This window comes from Pongo pygmaeus, chromosome 1, assembly GCF_028885625.2.
Source record: "Pongo pygmaeus isolate AG05252 chromosome 1, NHGRI_mPonPyg2-v2.0_pri, whole genome shotgun sequence".
Classification (NCBI taxonomy): Eukaryota; Metazoa; Chordata; class Mammalia; order Primates; family Hominidae; genus Pongo; species Pongo pygmaeus.
The window spans coordinates 78,514,603-78,527,462 of record NC_072373.2 but is presented as its reverse complement, the minus strand read 5'-3'; the positions used below and the strand labels follow the sequence as shown (position 1 = coordinate 78,527,462).

Sequence of the window (12,860 nt, the reverse complement as noted above, 5' to 3'; positions counted from 1 at the left end):
CGGAGTTTCGCTCTGTCGCCAGGCTGGAGTGCAGTGGTGTGATCTCAGCTCACTGCAACCTCCGCCTCCTCAGTTCAAGTGATTGTTGTGTCTCAGCATCCTGAGTTACTGGGATTACAGGCACGCCCACCACACCTAGCTAATTTTTTTGTATTTTTAGTAGAGACAGGGTTTCCCCATGTTAGCCAGGATGGTCTCCATCTCCTGACCTTGTGATCTACCCACTTCGGCCTCCCAAAGTGCTGGGACTGCAGGCATGAGCCACTGCACCTGGCTGAGAGATTTCTTCTTTAGACAGCATAATCATATAAACATAGCCTTACTTCAAATGTAAGGTAATTTTCTTATCTAACACACAGTTACTACTTACTTTTTAGAAAAACTAGTCTTCTATTTCAGGATATAAATTATGTTTTTACAGTAATATAATTTCCTATTATTTACATAATTTGACTTGGATATAAGCATATAGTCAGTGACCAAGCCGTTCTTTGACACTTCTTCCCTTCAAAATCGTAGGATGAATCCCTTGGTGTTATTCATTCTCAGAATCTATCTTATGTCTTAAGTTTAGTTTCCCAGAGCCAAGTTCCTAGAGAGAACAGTATCTGGACCTGTTTGGGACAGTTTATAATGATCATCTGTGCAGTAACTTGATTGAGAATTCACCTATGCCATATCCATAGAAAATTTCTGGGTAGCTCTCTGTCCCCCTTTTCCAACTCACTTCCTTGGATTGTGGACTGTCTCTTAATTTTATCTGAGCTGAGTTCTTCTTCCCCACCCCTGCCACCCCCACATTTTTCTTTTTGAGGTGCTGGGGCTGGGGAATGATGTTATCCTCCTTATCCACAAATCTGCCTCTAATTATTCTACTCCTGCTTATGGAGGAAGGCCAACAGCATTTGCTTTTCAAATATTTTCACTTTGCGTTTGCTGGGGTGCATGTGTGTACATATCCTGTTGATACAGTTACTTTAATGTAATTTATATCTTGTTGATACAGTTACTTTAATGTAATTTTACATTACATATCTCATTGATACAGTTACTTTAATGTGTACATATCTTGTTGATACAGTTACTTTAATGTAATTTTATTAATATAATACAGAAGTTTTTCATATGTGCTCTAGTTATTCTATTTGTAAAGAGTTGGTAGTGGCAATGGCCTTGGAAATGGGTTGCTACTGAGGATGAACAGATAACAGTTATTAATAGTTTTATTCACTTTAATCATTGTTTCTGTAAATTATAACTTCAGGCCTAGGCTCAGATTTTTATATATATATATATATATATATATATATATATAATTTTTTTAAATAACTGGGTTGCTAAATTTATCAAAATTTTTTGTTTCCTTCATTCAGATGTTCCAACAGTATCCGAGGATGACATATCCTCCTCTACATGGTCCCATGAGATTCCCACCTTCTTTATCTGAAACAAACAAGTAAGGCTGTTAAATGATTAAAGTCTATAAGGAATATATGCTTGTTAAGATTTCCTGAAGGTTGAGTGGATTGTGTGATTCTGAGTTGTGTATTTGATTGTTTTCCTATCCTCACAGTACAGTTGTCATTAATAAATAATTAGCTAACTCTTATAAGACAGAACAGAAATAATTCATTCTTTTAAGCATTTAAATTAATTTACATAGGATTTTGAAAACTGAAAACCAGGCCGGGGACGGTGGCTCACCCCTGTAATCCCAGCACTTTGGAAGGCGGAGGTGGGCGATTTGCCTGAGGTCAGGAGTTCAAGGCCAGCCTGGCCAGCATGGTGAAACCCTGTTTCTGTTAAAAAAAAGTACAAAAAAATTAGTTGGACATGGTGGCGTGCACCTGTAATCCCAGCTACTCGGGAGGCTGAGGCAGGAGAATTGCTTGAACCCGGGAGGCGGAGGTGGCAGTGAGCCAAGATTGTGCCATTGCACTCCAGCCTGAGCGACAGAGCAAGACTCCATCTCAAAAAAAAAAAAGAAAAAAAAGAAAACTGAAAAACACGGCCCTAAAATTGATGACACTTGTTTTTCTCTTCTTCCTTTCATATTTTGGACTCCCCATTTTCTTTTCTTTTTCTTTTTTTTTGCTTATCATATGAGACTTGAACATCCTCTTGAATTATTTTCCTCAAAATTATGTATTTTGAAGTTAGTTTTATTCATATCATTATCCTTTAGCATATATTTGTTTTATCTTAAATATTTGAGAATTCTTAAAAAGTTTGTCAGCTGTTACTTAAGAGTTACATATTATCCTATAATTGCATATTAATATTAATTTTTTCATACACATGTCAATGCAGAACATACTACGTATCTTGGTGTAGAAAACACTAATGTTGAAATGAACTAAATTCCAATCCTTTAGTATTCTCCCAGTTTAGTATCATAAACTTTTGTATCTTTTCCATGACCTGCCTTTCATTAGAGGCCTTCGAGGAAGAGGCCCACCTCCTTCATGGGCCTTTGAGCCTGAACGCCCATCCATTCTTAGTGCATCAGAACTGAAGGAGCTTGATAAATTTGATAACCTAGATGCTGAAGCTGATGAAGGTTGGGCAGGTAAGAGGCAAAATTAATTAAGCCCTTTAAATTGTTAGATGCTTTCAAGCAGCCAGTCTGAGTTTTCCTTAATTTAATAGGTGCTCAGATGGAAGTAGATTATACAGAGCAACTGAATTTCAGTGATGATGATGAACAAGGAAGTAACAGTCCTAAAGAGAATAACAGGTAAGTTGTGATATCTTTTACTAATAACAGTATGAATTTGTTGATACAATATTAGCTACTTATGCAGAGAGGCTTTATTAATAGACAATTGTTTGTTATTTGTAGAATTTATATATTCTCAGAAGTTTTACTGAATAGAGGGTGCTTAATGAGCTAGATTAATACAGTATACAGCTAATCAAGGAATTAAAATTTGATGTGTCTCAAGAAAGTTTATTTAAAAACATTTAGGGCTGGGTGCAGTGGCTAACCTCTGTAATCCCAGCACTTTGGGAGGCTGAGGCAGGCAGATCACTTGAGGTCAGGAGTTCGAGACCAGCTTGGTCGACATGGTGAAACCCCGTCTCTACTAAAAATACAAAAATTATCCAGGCGTGGTGGTGCATGCCTGTAATCCCAGCTACTCAGGAGGCTGAGGCAGGAGAATCACTTGAATCCAGGAGGTGGAGGTTGCAGTGAGCCAAGATCATGCCACTGCACTCCAGTCTGGGTGACAGAGCAAGACTGTATCTCAGAAAAAAAGATATTTAGATGCTTGGCACCTGGTTTGGAGGTCTTTTGAGAATTGGTATTAGGAACAATTTTAAACTGTTACTTGCTTGACCTGGTCTGTATTTACAAAATTGGAGAATAATTCCCTGGGTTACTACAGCTGCTTCAGGTCCTCGATTTCTTAAAACTTAGTAAACTGCATTAGGGCCTTGGAAAATGGGGAGCTTTTTATTTCTTTTTCCTTCATTCTGGAATATTGGAGCGCCAGTCAGGAATATATGGGTTATATATCATAAAAGTTGGGCTTTTAAAATATATGGAAGTTTGTAAGCACATTTGGTATAATTTTTTAGTTATGGCATTGTGACAAACATCGTTTTATGATCATTTGAGAGATACCTGTGGTTTGTTGTGGCTTTGAAAAAATACTGTAGTTTGATTTATCTTTTTATTAAATCAGAATAAATTAGAATGCAGTTAAATAATAATTCCAATATTATCCAGTTATATTTGGATTGTATTTCTTACATAGAGGAGATAGGAAATTATGTGATTATATTCTTTTGCCAGGATATATGCCTGACGTATGTGTTTAGATTTGACAACTACTGTATTGCACTTTCATAGTATATATTTATTGAAAGAACAAATTAGCACTAATGGGTCACACACCCATCTCATTCCTTAATATATTCCCCCCCCAGAAACCATACAGAAATAATTTTTTTAATTGCAAAAATAATGTGTGTACTTATGATACAGTTGGTCCACTTTATTTCTTCTGCATTTTGATTTTTCAGTGAGGATCAAGGTTCAAAAGCCTCTGAAAACAATGAAAACAAAAAAGAAACAGATGAAGTTTCCAACGCTAAATCTTCTCAAATACCTGCCCAACTGTCAGTAGCAAAAGTTCCCTGTGGGAAAGGACCTTCATTTAATCAGGTTTGTTGGACTCATGGAGATCCTTGTTATTGCAAATAATTATTATAATTACGGTGTAATTACTGTGTAATACTATGGATAATTATTCTTACCACAGAGTGGAATGGGACTTAGAAAAAGGAAACTGTGTATTTTTTTCTTGAATAGTCTTGAATCTATCATAATTTTTATTGCATTTAACCGGAATTATCAATACAGTAGCTAAAATTATCAAGTGAAAACTAAAGCTTCACCTTTTTTTTACCTTACGTTATAGCTCAGTCATAGCAAAGTGTAGGGATAGTATTTTTCTAAAATAAAATAAACATTGCTGAAGTGCTTTATGGTTTATTGAATACTTAAATACTAGTCAGTCTTTTTGTGTGAATGGTACACTATCTGTAGGGAAATCACATAGTGAGTAGGGAGATCTAAAGTCTGAATCATTTTGAAGAACATTGTGAATGAAGGGAAATGTGTGTGCAACAGATATTTGATCCCACTTTTGAGATGGTAAAGGGTTGCAAAAGCTGCATTGTAAACTGGGAATAAAAAGGGCTACTTTCAAGGGAGTCCACTTATCTCTTTATTAAGGAATCACTATAGTTAGCAAGTATTTGTTGGATTCATACAAAATAGATGGAGGAACTTGTCCTTTCTGAGGGCTAAAAGGAGGTAGCTAATAGTTTCCTTGACAGGAAAAAAAGTCAGTAAGCAGTTACAGTGTGCTAAGTGGCATAATCATAGACGGTACAAAATAAGTTCTTCGAGAATTCATTTAAGGTAGAAGGCTGCAGAAGACTAAGTACTTGAGCTAATTCTTAAACAAGCATGATTTAGGCAGTATACAAAGGGAACATAGCTGTTATAAGCAGTGGAAACACATGTAGAGAAGTATGAGAAAACATGGCACATTCAAGAAATTCTAAGTAGTTTGGTATGGGAGAGAGGTAAGAGAGCTATGTAAGAACCACTTCTTAAAAATGTATACTGTATGAGGGTTTTAATCTTAAGGCCTTGATGATCCATTGAAGAATAAATTTATGAATCCTGAAAAAGAAGAATTTTTAAAATAACATTTTAATAAATTTTTTGTGTGACTTTTTACTTATTGGCATAATGGGGAATGAGAATTTTTCATGAAAGAATAGAGGAATAGATGGAATATGTCTTGATGTCTTTGACTTTTTTTGTGACAGTCATATGACAGTTTATGTGACAGTTTATATTAGCAAGTGAATGTTTCATATATTTTGTTCCATTATGTTTTAGATTTTCTTAAGATAAATCTCATATTTTTAGTTTGCCACTAGAAAAGAATTGAGCTTACATAAATAAAATTTAGTAATTAGAGGTATAGATCTCCTCAGTCAGATTTGCTGGATCAGAATTCCAGAACAGCTAGACTAAAATTCTTTTTTTCCCTCTTGAGACAGAGCCTTACTCTTTCACCCAGGCTGGAGTGGAGTTGCACGATCTTGGCTCACTACAACCTCCACCTCCTGGGCTCAAGAGATTCTTGTGCCTCAGCCTCCCAACTAGCTGGGACTACAGTGGTGCACCACCACACCTGGCTAATTTTTGTATTTTCAGTAGGGCTGGGGTTTCCCCATGTTGGCCAGGCTGGTCTTGAACTCCTGGCCTCAAATGACCCACCCACCTCAGCCTCCCAAAGTGCTGGGATTACAGGTGTGAGCCACCACGCCTGGCTAAAATTTTTATTGTAAAGTGCATTTAAGATTCTAACCTTATTGAAATAGCAGAGTGATTGCATAGAAAGTAATCTTGTAATGAGTGACATGCTTTTATTTAAAGAGAGAGAAGGAGAAAGATGTTTAGCAATCTTATGGTATTGAGAAAATCAGTACATTCAGAAATATATCTTTTTTTTTTTTTTTTTTGAGATGGAGTCTTGATCTGTCTCCCAGGCTGTAATGCAGTGGCATGATCTCCGCTCACTGCAACCTCTGCCTCTCAGGTTCAAGCGATTCTTCTGCCTCAGCCTCCCAAGTAGCTGGGATTACAGGCTCCCGCCACCATGCCTGGCTAATTTTTGTATCTTTAGTAGAGACAGGTTTTGCCATGTTTGCCAGGCTGGTCTCTAACTCCTGACCTTGCGATCCGCCCGCCTTGGCCTCCTGATGTGCTAGGCTCACAGGCATGAGCCACCGTGCCCGGCTGAAATATTTCTAATAGATACATATCTTTTCTTTTTCTTTCCTTTTTTGAGACGGAGTCTTGCTCTGTCACCCAGGCTGGAGTGCAGTAGCATGATCTTGGCCCACTGCAACCTCCGCCTCCCAGGTTCAAGCAGTTCTCCTGTCTCAGCCTCCAGAGTAGCTGGGATTACAGGCGCCCACCACCACGCCTGGCTAATATTTGTATTTTTAGTAGAGACAGGGTTTTGCCATGTTGGCCAGGCTGGTCTTGAACTCCTGACCTTAGGCAATCCGCCTGCCTCGGCCTCCCAAAGTGCTGGGATTACACGTGTGAATCACTGCACCCGGCAGATACATTTTTTCTTTTATGGTTATTTTTAAGTAATTCTTTCAGGCTGGTGCAGTGGCTCACATCTGTAATCCTAGCACTTTGGGAGGCTAAGGCAGGCAGATCACTTGACGTCAGGAGTTCGAGAACAGCCTGGCCAACATGGCAAAACCCTGTCTCTACTAAAAATGCAAAATTACCCGGTTGTGGTGGCAGGCGCCTGTAATCCCAGGTATTTAGCAGGCTGAGGCATGAGAATTGCTTGGCCCCAGGAAACAGAGGTTGCAGTGAGCCAAGATCATGCCACTGCACTCCAGCATGGGCGACAGAGCGAGACTGTCTCCAGAATAATAAGAATAATTCTTTCTTCTTTATAATAGGAACGTGGAACATCTTCACATCTGCCACCACCTCCAAAGTTGCTTGCACAGCAGGTAAATTTTAACTAAGTGCTTGTTTATGGATTATATGTTTTATTTGACCTTTTGTTTTGGTGGAAAAACACCAAATTTTTTATTCAAAACTTTTATGAAACAGTTACTAACTTTTTACCTTGTGACTCTTACATGTCTTATTCTTCATCCTTTTCATTTTCATTCTCAGTTGATAAGCATGCTTCAAGTTTCACTAAGAAAAGAAGCACCTAGGAGATAATTTTTTTTTTTCCATCTCAGTGCCCGTATACTTTTTCTTCCTATTGTTTTTGCTGCTAAGGACATTTTACTTTGTTCCTTGTATCCTTTTCCACTTATGATAATGTTATCTCATATTTTAAGACAAACAACTTCACAAAAACCTCTCTCTTTACATTTACTCCATCCCACTACCTTCCATCCCATTGCAGTGTCTACCCTATTTCTCTGTTCCCCATCAGTGAAATTCTTTTTTTTTTTTTTTTTTAGACGGAGTCTAGCTCTGTCGCCCAGGCTGGAGTGCAGTGGCATGATCTCGGCTCGCTGCAACCTCTGCCTCCTGGGTTCACAACATTCTCCTGCCTCAGCCTCCTGAGTAGGTGGGACTACAGGTGCCCGCCACCACACCCGGCTAATTTTTTGGTATTTTTTAGTAGAGACGGGGTTTCACCGTGTTAGCCAGGACGGTCTCGATATCCTGACCTCATGATCCACCCGCCTCGGCCCCCCAAAGTGCTGGGATTACAGGCGTGAGTCACCGCGCCCGGCCAATGAAATTCTTTTAGTGAACTATTTATACTTACCATCTTTTGCTGCTCATTCTCTCATTAGCCCTCTCCATGCATGCTTTCTTTTCCCACTCTACCTTTGAAACTATTATTATCAGAATCAATGATGCCTTCCATCTTGACAAATTCAGTTTTCTTGTCTTCATCTCATTTAAATCTCAGCTGAGTCATTGACATAGTTGATTTCTCCATCCTTCTTTTGTATATGCATATATTTTTAGAGACAGGGTCTTGCTTTGTGGCCCAGGCTGGAGTGCAGTGGTGTAATCATAGCTCACTGCCACCTGGACTCCTGGGCTCAAGGGGTCCTCTCACCTCCCCAGCAGCTGGGACTACAGGTGCACACCACCACGCCAGGCTAATTTTTTGCGGAGACAGGGTCTTACCTTCATGCCCAGGCTGGTCTCGAACTCCTAGACAAGACATCCACCTTGACCTCCCAAAGTGCTAGAATTACAGACTTGAGCCACCATCCCTGGCCTGTCCTTAAAACACTTTTTTATCTACTTGCATCGGAGACATCTCACTATTTTGTTTTTCTTTGCTTTGTATTTCTTCTGGGCCTCCTACACTTCGAGTGTTGGAGCACTCAGCCTTTTTCTCAGTTCATTTTAAAAATCTGTATCCTTTTCCTTGGGGATGTCTTCTATGAGCTGATGGCATTCAGATGTACATTTAGCCCAAAAAGCTCTGCACTGACTTTTAAGAGTCATATATTCAACAAATCAACTCAACATCTCCACTTGGATCTAGTAAACAGCTCAAATATGTCCAAACCATAACACACACCCCCACCTTCCCTACGTACCCACAGTGCTGCTTCTCCTGTCTTTCCCATTTCAGGTAATGGCATTATCATTCACATATTTGCTAAGGCTGAAACTTAGAAGTTACTCTTAACTCTTCTTTTTTTACCCTACATCTAGCTTTATCTATCAGCAGCTTGTCACCTGTACCTTAAGATGTACACTGACTACTTGCTACCACCTTTTATATTTCCTTTGAACTATTGGAGTGGGTTCTTGACAGATACTACTTTCCTCTTATGCTGCCTGCTCACTTGCCACCTTCATCCCATATTCTCCTGTAGTAGCTGTTGTCTTTTTAAAACTATGGATTAGGTCCATTACTCCTTGTTCAGGTCCTTCTCATGATCTTTCAGATCTTTGTCTACTTTTCTAATTTCATCTGCTGTTCTGACCACATACACATTGCTCTTCCTGACTTTTTTACTTGTTCTTCTTTCTAACTAGCAGATTTTCTTTTCCTGAAATCGTTCTTATGATCAGGTCTCCAGACCTTCTCTAATCACCCTACTGTGATAGCTGCACAATATCACAACCATCACCATAATTTCCAGCAATCCCTCTCCTCATAACCACTGAAAGCTCTTTATAACATTTCTGCATACACAGAAACTAAAACTAAAACATCTAGAAAAAAGTATAGAAGATCAAGTGTTCATGAACTTGGAGCTGACAAAGTTTTCTTCAATAAATAAGACCTTGGCCACGAATTAGAAAGGAAAAGCAGCCGGTCAGTTGGACTTTGGAGAACATTTCCCAAAGAATGCAAAGATATGTTACAGAAAAAAATATTCCATCTGACGAAGGACTTGTATGTGGGCTTTTTTTTTTTTTTTTTGCACGACAGAGTCTTGCTCTGTTGCTGAGGCTGGAGCAAGATCTCAGCTCATTGCAGCCTAAACCTCCTGGGCTCAAGCAATCCTCCTGCCTCAGCCTACCAAGTAGGTGGGACCACAGGCATGTGCCTCTATGCCCAGCTAATTTTTTTGTATTTTTTGCAGAGATGCGGTTTCGCCATGTTGCCCAGGCTAGTCTTGAACTCCTGAGCTCAAGCAATCCTCCTGCCTTGGCCTCCCAAAGTGCTGGGATTACAGATGTGAGCCACCGTGTCTAGCCTGGGCCGTATTTTTTTTTTTTTAATATCTTACAATTCAATAATAAGTAGTTAAACAAAAAAACTTGAACATTTGTTTCTCAAAAGAAAATGTAAGAATGGCCAGTACGCACATGGAAAGATATTCAGTATCTTTAGTTATTAGGGAAATGCGAGTTAAAACCACAGAGATTTTACTACACTGCCAAAATTAAAGACTGATGACACCATGTGTTGGCAAGGATGTATAGAGCAGCTGGCACCCTTATACACTGGAAAACCTTATAACCACTTTGGAAAACAGTTTGGCAGTTTCTTGTAAATGAAATATCTATTTACCATATGACACAGGATTTCCACTTCTAGCTGTTTATCCAACAGCCAGGAAAACATACATTTACACAAAGACTTACGCATGAATGTTCATAGCTGTTTTATTCATAGTTTAAAAACTGGAAGTAACCCACATGTCTATCATACATGAAACAACATGCCCACAATGGAATACTATCCAGCAGTAAAATGGAGCAAACTACTCATACATAAAATAACCTCAATGCCATTATACTTAGCAAAAGAAGCTAGCACAAAAGAGAATATAATTTTATACATCTATATAAAATTCTAGGACAAACAGAACTGTACAAGGTTAGGGTTGGGGTGCTTGGGGCCACAGGGGGAGGCAGAGGAGTGATGGAAATGTTGTGTCTGCGTTGGAGCAGTGGTTACACAGGTGTATCATTTGTCCAAACTCATCAAACTATACACTTAAAATATGTGCAGCACAGCACGTTTTATGTAAATTTTACTTTTATGAAGTGAGTTGTGTAAATTAGGTACTTATATATTTGGTTTTTCAGCTTATCTCTGAGCTGTGGATGAAGAAACTCAGCACAAGAGAGATGAAGTAATTTGCATATGATGGCACTATTAGTAAATGGTAGTCTGCATTCATTTAAAAAAGATATTCAGTCAAGTGTTTTCATTGTATCATTGTTTAATCTTTTTGTAAGCATTCCAGCTGGGTTACATATGGCTCTTGAGATTTCACCCTAGTAGCCTTTAAAATCAATATGTTAAAAACAATTTTTTTAAATTACTTTTATTGTTTTTGCATAGTTGTAAGCAGTGATTTTAAAACTTGTCATTGTTTTATAACACATTAATGAAAATTTAGTCATTGAAACTTGGATCTTTCAGATGATCCTCCCATTCTCCACTCCGGGTTCTAGATATGCTTTTCTGGATCTTTCAGTCTAAAGATAGAACTTTTCTTCACCCAGACTAGTTTGTAGGAATTTCTTCTTCTTTGGGGTATCATTACAGCACTGACTCTGTCTTTTTCACTTTGCTTCTTTGGCTCTGTGCTTTTTACCTGTAGCTGTACCTTAATTTTCTCAGGGCTCACATGCCATCATTTTGGGTATTTAATACCTTCATTTCTCTCCCTTAGACATTCCAACTCTGGCAGGTGCTTCTAAAGTATTCATGCTAAATTTCCTTTGTGTCTAAATTTAGATTTTGAGATTCACTGTTGTGCTTCTAGTTTTATTCAACAAATACTGAATGAGCAACAACGTCTGGCACAATAAATAGGTACATACTCAGTAAACATTGGACCGCTGGATTAATTATTCTGGTCTTAGTTTGGTGAATTATCTAGATGTAGTATATTTCCCATCTTATGTGTTTTCATTTTAATGTGTATGTTCATCAGAGAAATTTCTGATATTTTTGTGGGGTTTTTCCCTCTCCATGCCTGATACCCAGTGTTAGTCAGAAATAGAGTTGTCACACTCATCTGATACCTTAATGTTTCAGCATCCACCTCCAGATCGACAGGCAGTACCGGGAAGACCAGGCCCGTTCCCCTCCAAGCAGCAAGTAGCTGATGAAGATGAAATATGGAAGCAAAGACGAAGACAGCAATCAGAAATTTCTGCAGCAGTAGAACGTGCTCGTAAACGGCGTGAAGAGGAAGAGCGAAGAATGGAAGAACAAAGGAAGGCAGCTTGTGCAGAGAAACTGAAACGATTGGATGAGAAACTTGGCATCCTGGAAAAACAACCATCTCCAGAGGAAATTAGGGAAAGGGAACGAGAAAAAGAACGGGAGCGTGAGAAAGAACTTGAAAAAGAACAAGAACAGGAGCGAGAGAAGGAGAGGGAAAAAGAGAGGGAGAGACAGCAGGAAAAGGAGAAAGAGCTGGAGAAGGAGCAGGAAAAACAAAGAGAAATGGAGAAAGAAAGAAAGCAAGAAAAAGAAAAAGAACTAGAACGGCAGAAAGAAAAGGAAAAAGAACTACAAAAGATGAAAGAACAAGAAAAGGAATGTGAGCTGGAGAAGGAAAGGGAGAAATTAGAGGAGAAAATTGAACCCAGAGAACCTAATTTAGAGCCCATGGTAGAAAAACAAGAAAGTGAAAACAACTGTAATAAAGGTTTGATAGTCTTCTTCATTCTCTTTTATAAACTTTACAAAGAGCTTTATGTTGGTTACAGTTTGGGGTTTGTATATTTTAAATATATGTAATCAATATAAAAGTGATTGTTTTATGATAGCATTTGCAGTACAAAATATGGGCTAGAGCCATGTTTTCTAATTCTGTATATGAACAGATGTCCCTGAAGTGTTTCTCAGTTATTAGATGAGCTTCATTTCTGTTTTATCTGCAGAATTGTATTGGCTTCATAGTCACATATACTGATTCTCCCCCTGCTTTTTTCTGACTCCAAGACGTTTAACTAAACAAAACCTCATTTGTTCACATGCATTAATACCTCTAAAACTGAACTGGCATAGAGCTTAATGAGTATGTTGGATTATCATAATTAAATGACTGCACCTAGTTGATAATTTCAGGTTTGCTGTTTAATCAGTTTAAACATGCAAGCTTCCATGGTGTAGTTGATATGCTATTAAACTGTAATTTCCTGGAGTAATTATACTTTAAAATAAAATTCTTTTTCTAGATCTAATCAACTTTTTTGTTCTTCTCCGAGTTGGCTTGTAGACTGATTAATGGCATTGAAATATAGTATAAAGACTTGGCAAAGTTAAAGTTCAGGGTTTTTGTTTTTTGTTTGTTGTTATTGTTGTGGTGGTGGTTGTTGTTTTTGAGAC

At 38.3% G+C, this 12,860-nt stretch overlaps 1 protein-coding gene across 18 annotated transcripts in view; it reads left to right on the top strand.

The window, feature by feature from the left end:
- The window catches only part of PRRC2C (proline rich coiled-coil 2C), a 108,281-nt gene that overhangs the window by 35,519 nt on the left and 59,902 nt on the right, over positions 1 to 12,860 (top strand). For all 18 annotated transcript variants that reach the window (XM_054481941.2, XM_063648755.1, XM_063648775.1 and 15 more), the window contains exons 7-12: positions 1,374 to 1,456; positions 2,436 to 2,569; positions 2,650 to 2,737; positions 4,030 to 4,171; positions 7,018 to 7,071; positions 11,559 to 12,177. In XM_054481941.2, the coding sequence (XP_054337916.1) occupies positions 1,374 to 1,456; positions 2,436 to 2,569; positions 2,650 to 2,737; positions 4,030 to 4,171; positions 7,018 to 7,071; positions 11,559 to 12,177 (1,120 nt within the window). The remainder of the gene's footprint in view (positions 1 to 1,373; positions 1,457 to 2,435; positions 2,570 to 2,649; positions 2,738 to 4,029; positions 4,172 to 7,017; positions 7,072 to 11,558; positions 12,178 to 12,860) is intronic.